The sequence below is a fragment of the Vicugna pacos genome, chromosome 15 (assembly GCF_048564905.1).
Source record: "Vicugna pacos chromosome 15, VicPac4, whole genome shotgun sequence".
NCBI classification, from domain to species: domain Eukaryota; kingdom Metazoa; phylum Chordata; class Mammalia; order Artiodactyla; family Camelidae; genus Vicugna; species Vicugna pacos.
Window position 1 is genome coordinate 8,239,323 of NC_133001.1, and position 16,239 is coordinate 8,255,561.

Below are 16,239 nucleotides of genomic sequence, written 5' to 3' on the forward strand. Positions count from 1 at the left end.
AACATAATCATATTCTGGGAAATGGCCCTAAAAAGGATTGCAGAAGGGCTAGATTCAGGATACAGATATCTAGTTTCCCACCCTCCTGTCCTACTCCCATCCCTCCATAACACCAAGGTTTCAAAATCTTCAGAGAATGTACACAATAAAAGCTGGCCATGAGAACAAAGGTTAGCGTCATACCATACACTTTCCGAGAAACTTTAGACTGAGACTTAACAACACTGAAGATTAGTATTTATTTCAGAGGGCCACTGAGTACTTCCCAACATTGTTAATGAAGTGGTGAACATTTCATCTTGCATCTGTATTTGGAGCCTTAATCACATAATAAATAAATAACATTCACTTGGGGGGGGTGAGAGAACAGGCAAAATGTAGAATTTTATTAAGTTATTAATATATCCATGTGAAATTTCTTTAAAGAGGAAATAAATACTTTACATTAATTATAAGCAATAGGATCATATTCATGATGAATTAGCACCCGCAAGCCCTTAAAACAAAAAACAAAAGACACAACAACCACCAGCATTTTCCCAGAATCAGTTTACTCCAATAAAGAAACTGTGAAGTATTTGGCTACATCCAATGTATTTTGTCTCTAATGTCATACAAGTCAGAAAAAACTGATTGCAAAGCGGGAATTAAGAAATTATTAGTGCTAGAATTTTAAAAATTAATTTTATAAGATTAGACAACTATCTGAAAATTCATTAAGAAATACCTGGTTTTAAAATATAAGAGAAGTCAAAACAATGAGAGAGAGAGAAAATGACCAATACAGAGACAATAACCATTCTCTCAGATGTAAAAGAAACCGTCAAAGAAAATATACAAAATGGACTTTTGGAAGAGCCTACTTACTTACCAGCCAGAGTTACTTGTGGCCAAACTGTAGGTCTATTCATAGTACTACACGTGGCACTGTTACCTTCTCAGCCCTCTGTGGGCTTTTCTACCAAGCACTGCTGCTGGTATTACTTTGCAGGCGTGTAAATATAGTTGGTATGATGATGTGCAACTTAAAAACTTGCTATGTAAACACATACAGCAAAAACCTATTGCTTAAAGTTACCAATATACTTTTAATGTACTCATAATCATCTTTATCACTTTAAAGTCTCATTGTATAAAAATTAATCACTGAGAAGAAAAATCCGTAAGACTTTTTATTTTTTAAGAATCTTATAATTAGGCAGTGCATCAAATAAAATAATTAAACTTTCTGTATTTAAACACTTTCAAACTGATCAGCTCTTATTACACTGACTAAGAAATAAGGGTAAATCACCTAGTATAAAAGAAGAAAGAATTATCAGTCAGTGATTCCCAACAACGAGCAGTAAAAGGGAGGTTATTCATTGGTGGGACAAGGGTGGAGTTCATCAGGATGAGAAAGTGACTAAGAAGAGGGGTGTGTGTGTGTGTGTGTGTGTGTGTGTGTCTTGAAAGCAAGACTGTGAGTTACTAGTTTAGTTACTGCAGATTCTGAAGAACAAGCTTTCATCCTCTGAAAATATAAAGCAGTGTACATATTATTTTGTTTTACACTGAAATACATAGTAATTATTATCTTTTTGGTTTTAAAGTCAGTGAAATTTAAAAGGATTACACAAAAATATTAAAAACTTACTACCGTACCTAACTATTCTGGAATAGAAAAATCTATGAATATAGTGGTAACAGAATTGAGCTGTTCAAAAGTCTTAGCAAAACACGTCATAAAGAAGTCAAATTTATATATTTAATTCAAATTGTGTTTATAGATTCAATTTTCCTTAAAAGAAAATCCCTAAATAATCAAAACAGACCCCAAACAACAACAAACATTTAAACCTTAGGTCAAACAGAACCAAAAAAACCTCCCAAAACAAAACAAAACCAAAAACACCTTCCTAACACTCTTACATACAAAATGATCATGAAAGATAAAAACTTTTTGTTATAAGTGAATGATTACCATGAAGTATAGAAATAAAATTCAGTAATTAACTATATACTATAGAAAATGTTAGCAAACTTAAAGCAACATACCTTTCTTTTCCTAGTTCTGGGTCTTTCTCAGCTTCAACCTGTAATATAATTCCACATTTTGTAAGAGGCTATTCTACAGGATTTAAATATTTAACCCATTAACACAGTATTTTCAGTTCTTAAAATCTAAGCTAAGAAAACAAAACCACACCTTAAAATATATCAAAACAGCTAGTTTTCAGTGTCCACATAACTATCAGACTCTAGAATTTTTTCTCATTTTTAGATAAAGAGCACTAAGTAAGATTAGACAGAATAAATGACACATAGCAATTAATGAGAAAAATAAGTTTCCATAATGATGATATAAATAAGAAATTTTTTAACTTTAAAAGCCCAGAAATACCAGCTTTTGCTAAGAATAAAAACAACTAACTCGAAATATCAACATCTTTTTCGTGCAATTATTATTTTGAAAGACTTTTATAAGGGAGACCAGCTGACTTAAAAAGTTTTCTACTCGGGGGGTGAGGGTATAGATCAAGCGGTAGAGCGCAAGCTTGGCATGCAAAAGGTCCTGGGTTCAATTCCCAGTACCTCCTCTAAAAATAAAATAAGCCTAGTTACCTCCTCCCCCCAAAATATTTTTATTAAAGGCCTTTGAAAGAAAAAGTTTTCTATTCAAAACATGTAAAAGTGCTAGACAAAATTTAACAATAATCCTTTTAAATATGTGTATACACACATACATATATCTTAATCTATTTATAGTCTGTCTCCTCCACTAAAATAGAAGCTCCTTGAGGACTGGGACACTGACTCCTCTGTTTACCAATGTTTTCTTAAGTCTAAAACAGTGCTGGCATAGAGAAGGAATTAGGTAACTGTTTAATGAATTAATAAATAAATGCTAAAAGCTTTCAGAGAGAAAAAAATAGAATACATAAAAAAGGTATGGCTGGAATCAGCCTTCTCCTTAACATTGGTTAAGAAAAACAAAACAATAAAAGGAAGAACAACCTGAGCATGGAATTCTCCACCCAGACATACTATCAATGAAATACGTAAGAACAAAATAGTTATTTCCAAATATGCAAGGAAATCAGAAAGGTTACCGTCCACACATACTTTCTGAAAAAATTATCTGACAGCGTCTTCTAGCAAACAGAAAGTAATCTAAGAGAGTATGAGATAGAGTCCAAGGAATAACAGAAGTAACTCAGAAGAGCAACAAACAGAAAATCAAAGGTATATAGGTGCTTATGAAGCAAATGGCCATAAATTTAAACAGGGTGTCAGAAGAACAGCTCTGAAAAGGAGAGTAGATTCTATTCAACAAACAGTAATTAAGTTATATGACCCAAGTAACATGGAGACAGTCTTCTTTTTCCCTATCAAGAACAACAAAAAACTCCTTAACTATACAGGAAAGCCATAATTCAAATACTGAAGAAAACAAAAACACAGCATCATTTTGAAAAATGACTGAATATAAGACACTTCAGCATGTGCAAGTTACTGACACGTATTTCTTTTCTTTACTCTTTATTTTCCTTACGCACTCATTAAATATTTCAGTCAAGGTATCAAAAATGCAGGTATTGGTTTTCGGTACTTAGAATTACGCCTTCATGCTTTGTATGCAAGGTTACTATAGTTATAGAATTAAAGGCTGTAATGTACTACCTGTGGAAGTAACATTACAGGTTAACAAAAATGGGGGGAGGGTGTTAAAGAGAGGGTAACACAGGATGCTAATTCATTATGAACATGGTAAATTTAAAACTGTTATTAAAAAATCTGGGGGCAGAATTTATTTCCATTTCATAGTCTAGCTTAGGCTTTCACTCCTTTTCACATAGACCATTGCAGTATCTTGAAATTAGTCTACTTGCCTCGACTTATGATTTGTTGAATGGATATAATGGACACTATGTGACATGCTCGAGATTAGGAGGCTCTCTTATCAGTAGTGGAGCTAATAAGTCTTCTACAATAAGTCAATTGTGCTCTCCAACTTAATGAGCTGAGTCAGAATAAGGCTGAGTAAGGACCTGGGAAGCAAAGCATTAATTCAGGCAGAGGTTTCATATAATTTCCACTTGTTTCATTAAGTCTACTCGGGACCTTGGGACCATATTTCTGGAAGAAAATTTCTGTATAGCCAGAGTTTATTCTAATTCTGAACACAGTTGAAAGTAATAACCTGAAACATATCAAACCCACAAAATCTTTAAACTACAGGTTCTGTTGAGGAAAAAAATGCTAAAAACTTTAAAATTTTTTTCTGAAATCAGGTTAAACAAGCCATTCAAATTTGTGCTTAAGTCAGTACCTACCATGGTGCATTTACTTAAATGTACTTTAATTTGGATTTAGATGGTGGAATTATTTTTTTTGAGCTAGCACAAGATTTTGGGCAGATTAAGAAAAAACATGCAGACACCAAAGGTAAGGCTTTATTTACCTCCCTATTTACTTTTCACTGAGATACAATAAAACTATTAGAAAGAGAAAACATCTGAGTTTGAATTTAATTCTTCCATAGGCAGACTATTTATAGTTTTCATAGATTATCACTATGCAAGCCAAGAATCTAACATCTTGTTTCTTATATAAGAAGAGAGTTTATAATAATTTAAACAAATAAATGAACTTTCTATCAGAAGGAAATCAAAATGGACTCTGTAGATTCTGCAGTCTGGAGATAATCATATTATATACATGGAATCACTCTGCACATATGTCCATAGTAAGTAACAATGAATATACTACATTTTCCAAAATTACCTCAATTTATTCACATTTAGACAAATTTGTACTATTCCATAAACCATGAAAATTGGAATAGTGATTGCAAAATAAAAATTTAAAACCTAGTGTATCCAAACTCAGAACCAGTTGACTACTGACCAAGAATAATTCTCCAAATTACCTTCTGAGTATATCTTCTACTTTTGGGAGAATGACCTTTAAGCTTTTTTCATTTTCTAAAAGCACAAAAATTGATACAAAATAATCTTACCTTCAATGAATCCATCTTTGGAGACAATGTGCAGGTCAATACATGGTCACCTATGTTCTGTGGATTTTGTTTCAGAAAGCTGTACATTGATTGAGCAGCTTCAGGACTATCTAACTGAAGAATTGCCTTTGGAGTAAACAAAAAAGTATAATTAATAGTTCCTTACAAAATTAAAAGCAGAATTACCATATTATCCAGCAATTTTATTTTTTCGGTATGTACCCAAAAGAACTGAAAGCCAGGACTCAAAACAGTTATTTGTACACCTACATTCATACCAGTATTGTTCACACAGCCAAATGTTAGAAGCAACTGAATGTCAATCAGCAGATGAGTGGATATGTGGTATATGCATACAATGGAATATCATTCAACCTCAAAAGGAACAAAATTCTGATAGATGCTACAACACGTGTTAGAAGAAATTATGCTAAGTGAAATAAGCCAAACACAAAAGGACAAAAATTGTAGGATTCCACTTATATGAGGTACCTAAAGTAGTCAAATTCATAGAGACAGGAAGTTGAACGAAGAATGGTGGTTGCCAGGAAAAAGGGGGATGGGGAGTTACTGTTTAATGGACAGGGAGTTTCAGTTCGCAAAAATGAAAAAGTTCTGGAGATGGATAGTGGTGATGGCTGTACAACACTGTGAATCTACTTAATGCCACTGAACTTAAACTTAAACATTGTTAAAATGCTAAGTTTTGTTATGCATACTTTACCACAATAAAAAATTTAATTTTTAAAAATATTTTTTCTTCCACACTTCAAAACATGATTACAAAAAAGTAAGGTTAGTCCTCATTTCAAAGTAAACAAGAGAAAATATTTTTTATATGTTGCAAAGTCAAGGCAAAACTGAAAAAAACAGTATGTATTTTTAAAGATGGGATTAAAACCATCTAAAGCACAAGTTCTGAATTCTTTATGCCATCTGTCATTTCCCTTCCATCTTAGGTCACACTGTTTCTAAAGTACCAAACATGCTCCATGTATCACTCAGAAGTACGTCAAAGAAATAAGTATCTACTTTTTGGTCAGTTAGACATCTTTTATGAAGCAAACACTGTCAACTTTGCTATAAAAGCAAACACTGCCAATTTTGCTATAAAACCCTATCTACCATTCTAGGTAATATATGGTTGACCTAATTATAAAATAATAAAGAAAATGTGATTTTAACGGACACATCTGAATTAAACAGAAAAGACAGAGGGCATAGTAAATGTAAAGAGGATAACAATTTCTTTTAAGGAAAGAAGCCAATCACGGAAGTAAGGAATGATCATTTTCTACTTCTTTCCATATAACACTTATCTGTGTTTTATGGCTGGAAGGGACTTTAGAAAATACCTGGTTTTACAAATAAAAATTAAAACTGTAAACCAACTTAGCCAAGGTTACAAAGGTAATAAAGGCTAGATGAACTCAAGTCTAAACTTCCCCATAAGATGATGTTCTTTGCACATACTTCCTTGTGCAAGTTTTATTTCCTTTTAAAACTAGGAGTTCTGAGAAGGGGGAGAGAGAGAGAGCATCTCTTCCTTCCAATCACAGTGCAGGAGAAAGTATGCTGGTATATCATAATTCTAAGAGACTGATTAATGTTTACAGATGCTTCAGTTCAGAAGCTGAATTCAAAGTTGCAGACCATAAGAATACATGGTTCAGTACATACATGTTCCCTACAGAATATACAGCTGAAATAGGAGGGATCTTTTTACCTTGTTTTTATTATTCATGTGTATGTGGTGATCCACTTTTCCAAACTGGAGTCCAACACAAAGTACACACTGAAGTCCATCTTCTGGTAAGTTATCAAGATGTACAAATCGATCGTAAATTTTATCTACATTTGCCTATAGTTTTTTTTTTTAAGAAACAGCACAGAAAAAGAGAAACAAAGCTGAAGTATCAAACTGTAAAACACAGATTAACAATAATGTAATTTTTCAGAGGTCAAGTGATGTCCTATCCCAAGAGTAAGAAAATGATTATATGGGTAAAGACAATGAGGTCTCAGTTTTAGATTTGAGAATCAGTGAAACAACATACCAAAACAGAAAGAAGTATAATCTTTCTTCTATCAATGTAGTATTCACCCAAAACACTTAATATACTCAGTATTTACCCAAGCCAGTTAGTATGGCTCCAGTATCTAGAAAATATTTCACATTAGGACTTCTTTACCCTTTCTTATTTTTACCAAGAGAAGACTCATATGACATCTCCATCACCTCAATATTTTACAATTAGTGCTAAGATTTTCCTTAATTCTTAAGAGGTGAACAATAAAATAATCAGTTTCTATCAATCAAACAAGTGTACACAAGCATTTAAGTGCAAAACTCACCTCTGGGTCATTTTCTCTAATCAAAGTTGTAAATACAGCTTCCTAGAAAGGCAAATAGAAGAAGACTGAAGGTATAAGCTCTTTCTCATTTATAAATTTAATTAGTCAAAATTTATAGTAAAATAACCTATATTAAAAAGCATTAAGAACTATTTCATAAAATGAGAAATAAGCAAAAGTTCTGTTTCTTCCAAAATCCTTCCCTCTTCCTAAACAAGTTATCTAAGTCCCACCCAACCCATGGACCTTAATTCTTCCTAGTCCCCTAAGTACATTTAAAGACTAATAAGGTCATAGGTACCATTTAGGAGAGAACACTCAAATTCATATACAAGGAAAAGGAGATTTAACTTAGCAGACAGTAAGAGAATTCAAATTATAAAACAAAAAGTTTACTAAGTAAAATAGGGGATGAGGAAGAGCAAAAATGTAGGCTGGTAAAAACATCACAGGGTTTTAAGTGTACAGTGATTTGGTGCTAATTATAAAGAAGCCAAGAGTGACATGAGACTAGGATGTCAAAGCTGGGAGACGCTAGCTAACAGAAGGTTTCAATGTATAGAAAAGGAACTTTATGAGACTACAGTTCTTATTTTTTTTTTCTCTTTGACAGTAGTACTGACATATATAGAACAACCTTAGCAATTACATCCCATTAGAGTGATTCTCAGTGGAGGGCTTTTCCAAGATGCATGCATTTCCACCTTCCTGTAGAGATTCTAATATCTCCACACAGAAACAATGCAGTTTCTAAATCAGTTAAATTTGATTAGGTTCAAATTTTATGCAGGCTCATACTTTGTGAAAAGGGCTCTGAAGGAGACATAATTGAAGGTAGAAGATACAAAGAGTAACTATTTTAGTTAAGAGTTTTTAAGAGGTGAAGCAATGGTGAATGGGATGAAGAGGGAACAAACTCCAGAACTATTGGAGTTAAAACAGACAAGACTAGTGACCAATTGGTTGTGAGAAATGAGAGGGAAAAATTAAAGATAACCTCTGGAATTCCAGTTTGGATGATGGATAATGGCAGGGAGACAAGAATAGAGTTCTCTACAGGCTGTAGTTCACAATTTTTTTCCATTCCAACATACAAGAGGGATTATATTCCTTCAATATGGAAGTAACTCTCAAACAGTGAGATGGGAGAGTATGGAGAAACAAGAAGATGCTTTCTCACTGTTTGAGGAAAAATATGCGACCCAGCGAAGAAAACTAGAAAACATAACAGCCTACAATAAATTTGATTTAGAAATTTAATAATATTCTAGTAAATATGATGTTAAGTCTATTATTTACCTCGTCTTTTAAATTCATGTTTTCAGGAGCCATACTTATTGAGAGTTGATTTCCATCCATTGATATTGGGAAGCAGGTATAAAATTTTACCATAGAATCTGCAGACTTTCTACTTATTTCTATAAATGCCTTTTAAAATAGAAATTACAAGAATGAAAAAATAAATGTCTTAATTAAGTCACTTTTTCTTGAAAAAATTTAATACGTAAGAGTCAAATGAACTGAAAAACTTAGTAAATATTTTTAAGATAAAAAAAATGCATTCCTTAGAAAGGTGAGGTCAATAGACTTAGAACATTACAACCATAACCAAGAAATAATGAATGACTGAACTCATAAGGCAATATTACAGAGAAATAAGAAGGGACATTGTAGTAAATGACAGTAAGGAAAATCTTAATTATCTTTATTATTCATCACTGTAGCCTTAGTGCCTAGAGCAGTATCTAGAATGTAGAAGACATTTAGTGAACAGTTACTGAGTAAATAAACTTAATGATTGACAAAATATGAGAAATATATGAGAAATGAAAGAACCAAAGAAATATGTAATGATTGCCAAGTTATTTTATTTCATTGTTTACAGTGTAAAACTGTAGTTCCATGCATTTTAATTGTCATACCTGGGTAAGTAAAGAGACTGAACATTCTTCTACATGTCTGATAATTAATGAGGCAGAAATATCCCATACTTTTGTTTATAGTTGTAATTAAAAAATGAATTATCTTTGTCAATTGCCAATGTATTAAACTTTCAATATTTTATAGCATGTTTAAACAAATCCTTTGTTTACCATTTACACAATTAATTTTTACCTCTATTTTGCTTTATGTTAATTTTAGCTTCACAAATTTTTAAAATGTTTGTATGACTAAATCAGATATCTTCCCATCTAACATCTAGAAAAATATTAAATCTCCAAATACTTAATAATTCTACTCAACTCTAAGCAAAATTGGGCATGTAATAATCTAGATTTTCTGTATTTGGACTTCACATTTATCTATATAGACATCTACTTTGGTATATGATGCAAAGTATGAATTTGAATTATTCATTCCCAGATTCACACAATTTCCCCCTATTTCAATGTACTGTCACATAAAATTCTTACATTAAAAATGCATTTTTTATTCTTATCTATCACTGAACATTACAAATAATGTGCTTTCTAAAAAACAGCTTTACTGAAATATAGTTTACATATCGTAATGTTCACTTGTTTAAGTGTACAATTCATCAGTGTTAAATATATTTACAGAGTTGTGCATGATTCAAATAACCTTTCTTCTTTTTTTTTTTTAAGAGTGAAGGTAGATTTTCTCAGCGAGATGCACACTCCATAGAGAGAGTGCAGGCACATCTCAGAAGTCCAGAGAGGCCATGAGGCATGGGGGTAGGTGTTCAGTTTAAAGTAAAAGCAGATACACACTCCAAAGACAGAGTGTGAGCCATCTCAAAAGGCAAAAGGAAGGCCTCAAATAATCTACTTTTAACATAAAGTGAAATTGCATATAACTACTTAAACTCAGTCTCCCCTCTTACTTTGTTTTCTTAAGCACAGTGGCTGGGCTCTCAAAAATCTCTACTGATCATCAACTCCTTTCTATTTTAAGAACACTACTTTCCACCACTCACAACAGTGTTGTTTCCTTTATTTAAACTTGCCTGAAATTTCACCTCCTATAAAATACCTTCCACAAGTTGTTCTATTATTAACCATACATTTTGTTTTGTTTAAAAATTACAAAAGCAATATATACTTACAGAAAACTGAAAACATACACATAAATCTAGGTTGTTCTAAGTTCTAATGACTTCACTAGTCTGAGTCTGAAAATGGTTACTTCTCATTTGAGTACACTGGTCAAACAGCAGAAATACTAGTAAGAGTATTCTATAAAATTTTATAAGTTGTTTAAAACTCTGTATTAACAATTAAAGATGCAAAATACCTTCTGTTAAACCAAACGTTTGAGCAGAACTTTAATGGGGAAATCCATCCTTCCTATCATAAAACTATGTCTGATTGGAATAATGGATTTTTAAAATGAGGGATTATTTGTGTTTTACATTTTAAAATGTCTTAGCTTGAGACAGCTTACTTTGAGGTGTTGCTTTTAAACCCTTTCTTCCTAGTTTTGTGAAGCACATTTTTCAAAATGTGCTTGCAGCCACATGAATTCACAACTATTTTTAACCCTTACCTTTTTATGAGATGATAAAATCAAAATATCCTTTAAGCCACCAAATGGTTTTACTAGGTTGTAAACTTCTTCGACAGAATATCCCTTATTAGGCAAATCAGAAATAAGCACCACACACATCTCTTCTGTTTCCTTCAAAACAAATTTAAAAGTCGACATTAAAATTGAACTGCTATTTAAACACTGCAGATCATGTTAATATTTAAATTGTATTTAATACTAAGTCTGATCAATTCAGAAGGTTGGTCTGAACTACAAGTTAAAAACAAAACAAAATGCAAATTTCCTCTCTTCAAGCACACAGAATAATTTCAACAATCATACCATCTGTCATCTAGTCAAGGTCTTTGGTTCTTTTGCAACCACTGCTTAAAAAGAGGTTTAAAAACACAAGTGTGTCAGTATCTAACTACAACTCCTTCCTTTTGTATACTGTTGTCATTCCTGTGCCTTGTGATGCTAACATGTTCAAGGTCAGAATCTGAGCATATCTTTTTACCTTACTGAGCAAAATAAACCCCCTTTGGGCAATATAAAAGAAGCTTAGTCAGTCTCTTAGAGTCCTCGCTCCATAACCCAATCCCCACAATAAAGTAAATACTTTCATTTCTGCCTTCTCTTCTCTCAGATCTATTTTATTCTTCAAGATGACTCTCATTAATAATGCCAACTGTTCCTTTAGTGGATGTGAAGGTGATCCCAAGTATACATTAGGCAACTTGTGACTTCTTTTGGGAAGGAAAAGGGTGGGAAATTATAATTTTCATAAGTCAGCTGAGAATGATTTTTAACTAGCATATCAATTGCATTCACAAATGGTTCCTTCTAAAGTGCTTTAAGTAAACCTAAAATATTCTATTGATGCTTTAAAATATTCTTCCTAAAAGAAAATAGTAAATTAGTTACTACATGAAGAATGGCACAACCAGTCTAAAATAAACTTACCCTTAGCACCTGAAGGATCTCAAGATTTCAACCAGTAAAATCTAAATTAATGAAATTTTAATACATTCATGACATATAACCACAAGAAAACAATAAAGTGAACTTCCTGCTTGTAAAATAAAAATGCAAACCCTACCTGCTACTCTAAAAACACAAAAACAACTGGTATTCTAAATGTTAACATATCTCCCATTTGACTCTGTGGAAAAAAAAAAGATTTCATAAAATCCTATTGGTTCTAACATGACAAATTGCTCTACTCAAAAACCTAACTGGCCTAACATTTTCTTCTCAGTTAAAAGTAATCTTCAATAACGTGTACATTTATTGATAATCTGCACCTAAATTTTTGTGACTTACTCTACAACTCAAGGTTTTTGAACTGAAACTGTATGTATAAAATCACAAATGTCCAGGATGTTTCACCATGCCAAATCCTGTACATTTTTTACCTGGGTTTATAGTAAGAAAAATATGTTGTGTCAAAATTCCTTAAGCTTTTAAAAAACACATAAAATATAAAAACTGACCTTAACTGGTTCATTTTCTGTGATCTCCAAAGCAGCAGCTTAAGATAGAAAATAACATAAGAATTCATGCAGATATATTTTATTTATCAAGATCCCACTTTATTCCACAATAGACTAAACAGTAGCTACATGAAAATGTATACAATGGGCAAAAGATTAGAGAATTTAAATAGGAAATAACTACAAAAGTTATACTGGCTTTATATAGTACATTTAGTTTTATTTCTTATGAGAACAAAATTTCAGACTAATCAAGAGACAGGGTGAAGATCTGAATCGTAGCATTCTTAATTTCACGTAAATATGACCCTGGTATTGAAAAAAAATATACGTGACACAAAATTAAATATCTTATTTTCTTAAAATTTAATTTTTTACCTTTAAATGTAAGAGAAGAAAATAAAATTTCTATCAACCTACCTGAAATAGTTTCTTTAGCACCATTTTCAGTGACTTTGACTTCCACATTCGTCTTTATTTCAGAGTTTTCTGCATGAAATAGTCTACATTAATAGTCTAGAAATACACACTAATAAAATTAAACTAATGAATCTATAAACAGGAAGATTAGCTAGTTTATTTTGTAATTTCAAGTCTTCCAGGCTGACTTGATTTAAGTCAAAGCTAATACAAGTTTTCCTTTGAAACACAAAACAATCCTTTTGAAGATTTTTAAGCAATGATTTCAAAATATACCTTGAATGTATACCAACAGGGTTTAAAGAAAGCACTGAATGACAGCATTTCAAGCTTACCTGGTACAATCACAGGTTTACTGGCGTCTTTGTTTTTGACAATTCCAGTCTTTTTTACTTCCAGAGACTTCTTTCCACTAGATTTTGCTTTTAAAAGTAGAATCGAACCATTATTTTAAGGTCTATTCAATCAATTAGCGTGTTTCATACTATTAGTAAATGTAGCTTAACTTTATTATAAAAGCAGCTCTTTCCCACATATATATTTCCATTTATTTTCAGTATCTGTTTACCAGTAAGATTAAAAGTAAATTTAAACTGAAATACAATTTTTGTTGAGAGTCATTAACGATTCACAAATTTAATCCTCATATGGCAAAAGCACATCATAATTTCACAGGAAAAAAATCGTAGTTTATAATTTCTACAAAAGGTCTTTAAAATTGCATTAGGCAATTGGAAAAATGTATTAATAAATGGTCATGTTAGTTTCAACATGTTATAGTTTAGTGTTCCATTTCTTTATTGAGGGTACATTCTTACAACATCGAATGAAAACCTTCTTTAAAGTAACAAGTATCAGAGGAATTGTATAAGCTGGGGAAGGTAATATGAAGTGACAACTCTAAAATGAGGAAAACAAAGATTAAACAATTTGTAGGAGGGAGTGGCAGAGCAGTCTGTGATTATATAGCTGTCAAAAATGTTATCTGCAATGGCAGATACTCTCAAAGACCAAAGCATCAAAAAATAAAAGTCTTACGTGTGTCAGGTTTTAAATATCTAAGAAGTATCTACTAAACTTTTCAAGACGTTATTAGATACTACAAATTATATGAATTTAAAATTTGCTTTTGATATCATATTTATTAATTCTTCTAAGGCAACTTTAGAATAAACAATATAATCTCTCCTTTCCAACAGTCTTACCTGTTTTGAGTGAAGCTTTATTACCTTTAGCAGCTACTGTTACCACAGATTTTACAGAACCCGCTGATTTCCCTAAATCACAAAAGCTTGGTCAAAACTGGTTTATTTAACAAGTATCAACAATCCCCAAAGAACTTCATAAAAAATATTTTAAAGAGCAACAGACTACATATTACTCAAAACATAAAACGCTGTCATCTTTAGGACACAGGTCATTTGCTAAATTAGAAATGATAGTTTGTTAGGAAGAGAAACATCACTGCCGTAAGAATTCACCTCTCCATTGAAGTACTTAAAAATAGCCATTCGGGCAAATTAAATAAATCTCCAAATGTGTGAATGAACTAGAAGCAAAATTACTAACTATAAGAACAGAAACAACCCCTTGATGCCTTTAATGGTTCCAAAAGCAGTTATATTTAGGGCCCGCCAGCCCATGCTTCCTTCGCTCCCAGCTGATCAAAAAGCATTTAAGAATACTACATCATGGTCAGGCCACATAAAGACTGGTTTTGACTTACTTCTAATGGGCTCTCTCTGAACAGGACTATTTAAGTTGCTCTGACCCTTCTTTGTATATGTGCATATATTACTGTTGCTTATAAAGACTATAATCATCTAAGCGTCACTAAAAAGACTGCCAAAGAGCCAAAATCTTTTTCCTTCAGAGAACGACAGGTTTAGCTCTGAAAATAAGGATTCCCAACAACTAGCAAGGTACTATGAGGGAAAACCCCCGGATAGAAGTCAGTAAATTCAAGTTAAGTTCCAAGTTAAGTAGTGAAGTCTTGGGAAATTTTACTGATTTCTGTGCACGTCTCCCCGTCTACAAACAAGAGTGGTAATTGTCCTAACAACCTAACATGACTTTTTGTGAGAATATGATTATGCTTTCGAAAAGTTATCAAACAAATAAAAAGAATTATTGACATCTACAAAAATCAGTTGTTTATAAAACCACCCTTTATATCTAAAGACAGATCTTAATTTTTGGTCAAAAAGAGAAAATACCAATCCTTACAGGTTGTCACTTAACTAGTCATTTCTTAGTCATTTCCAAGGTTTGTCACACAGCAGTAACCTCAGCCCCAGTAAGCACTTAAGGTGTTTCACCACCACAAGCCAATTCACTTTACTATTTGTAACTGAGGACTAGAACTGAAGAAAAACTATCCAGAATTAATTTCTAACACTTAACGGTTTTAGCACCCGCTCCCCCAAATCTCCACCAATGACTCCCATAAACTTACTATTAAAGTAATACTAAAGTGTTTGCTAAATAAATCTTCAAAACAAGTTTTCTAGTCACCCCTGACTCCCTCAGATTATTGCTTCTAAGAAACTACTATATGAAAACTACAGATCTGCCATTAACAACGGTATCTGCTAGTTCAAGACTGCTCCCTTTCCTTTCTACCTTTATAAGGAAGACAATTTAATACACTGATCTCTATCCACTTAAGAAAATAATTAACCAGCATTGAGCAGAAATGGGAGGGAAAACAAGGGGATAATGCTAGAAGAAAAAAAAAATTAACAATTACTTTGAAACCCACTATAGCCCATAAAAACTGCAAACAGAATATAATTTGATTTAAGGTTGTTACCTGGACTATTTTATAAAATTAAGCAGAGAGAAGACCTTAATAAAAGAGAAAGAGGGAAATATCTCTCATATTCACCATGAGAAATAGTTTTCCAGTTAAATTATTTTGATAATTATTATAAGGAAAGAGCATTATCTACTAAACCCACTTTCTCAAAACTTCTAGATGACTCTAAATTTCAAAGGTTAGTATATACTCAGCACACACTATGTCACGTGTAATCCAAGACTACTGACAAAAACTTCTTAAATAATTTAAAGTTAACTCATCTGCTTAGAATCCTAATACACACACAAAAAAAATACCTGAAGATTTATTCATTTTGGCTGCAGATATCTTGGTTTGTCCAGTTTTAGCTAAAATAAGAAAAATATATTAATAATACATTATAAATAACATCATTTAGACTTTCACTTAGACTTCGAAAAGAGCTAACTTGGCAATAATTTTGGAAAAAACACTGCAAGAAACATCCTTGTACTCATCTTTGCATGCCCATGGAACTATAACCTATACATATATTCTTAGACATGGACTTGCTGAGACAAAAGGATAGATTTAAATTTTAACAATTAAAATTAAATTGCCCTCCAACAAGGTTGTACAAATTAATGTTGTCATCAATAGTACGTAAGACTGTGACTTCCCCATTTTCACACACAGTATGT

General features: G+C 32.2%; 1 protein-coding gene across 2 annotated transcripts in view; it reads right to left on the reverse strand.

The window, feature by feature from the left end:
* The window catches only part of ZNF638 (zinc finger protein 638), a 64,694-nt gene that overhangs the window by 13,161 nt on the left and 35,294 nt on the right, over positions 1-16,239 (reverse strand). For both annotated transcript variants that reach the window (XM_072937579.1, XM_072937580.1), the window contains 11 exons: positions 15,877-15,927; positions 13,965-14,036; positions 13,095-13,181; positions 12,760-12,828; positions 12,340-12,377; positions 10,865-10,996; positions 8,657-8,785; positions 7,358-7,399; positions 6,729-6,863; positions 5,003-5,128; positions 2,038-2,075 (listed from right to left, as the gene is read on the reverse strand). In XM_072937579.1, the coding sequence (XP_072793680.1) occupies positions 2,038-2,075; positions 5,003-5,128; positions 6,729-6,863; positions 7,358-7,399; positions 8,657-8,785; positions 10,865-10,996; positions 12,340-12,377; positions 12,760-12,828; positions 13,095-13,181; positions 13,965-14,036; positions 15,877-15,927 (919 nt within the window). The remainder of the gene's footprint in view (positions 1-2,037; positions 2,076-5,002; positions 5,129-6,728; positions 6,864-7,357; positions 7,400-8,656; positions 8,786-10,864; positions 10,997-12,339; positions 12,378-12,759; positions 12,829-13,094; positions 13,182-13,964; positions 14,037-15,876; positions 15,928-16,239) is intronic.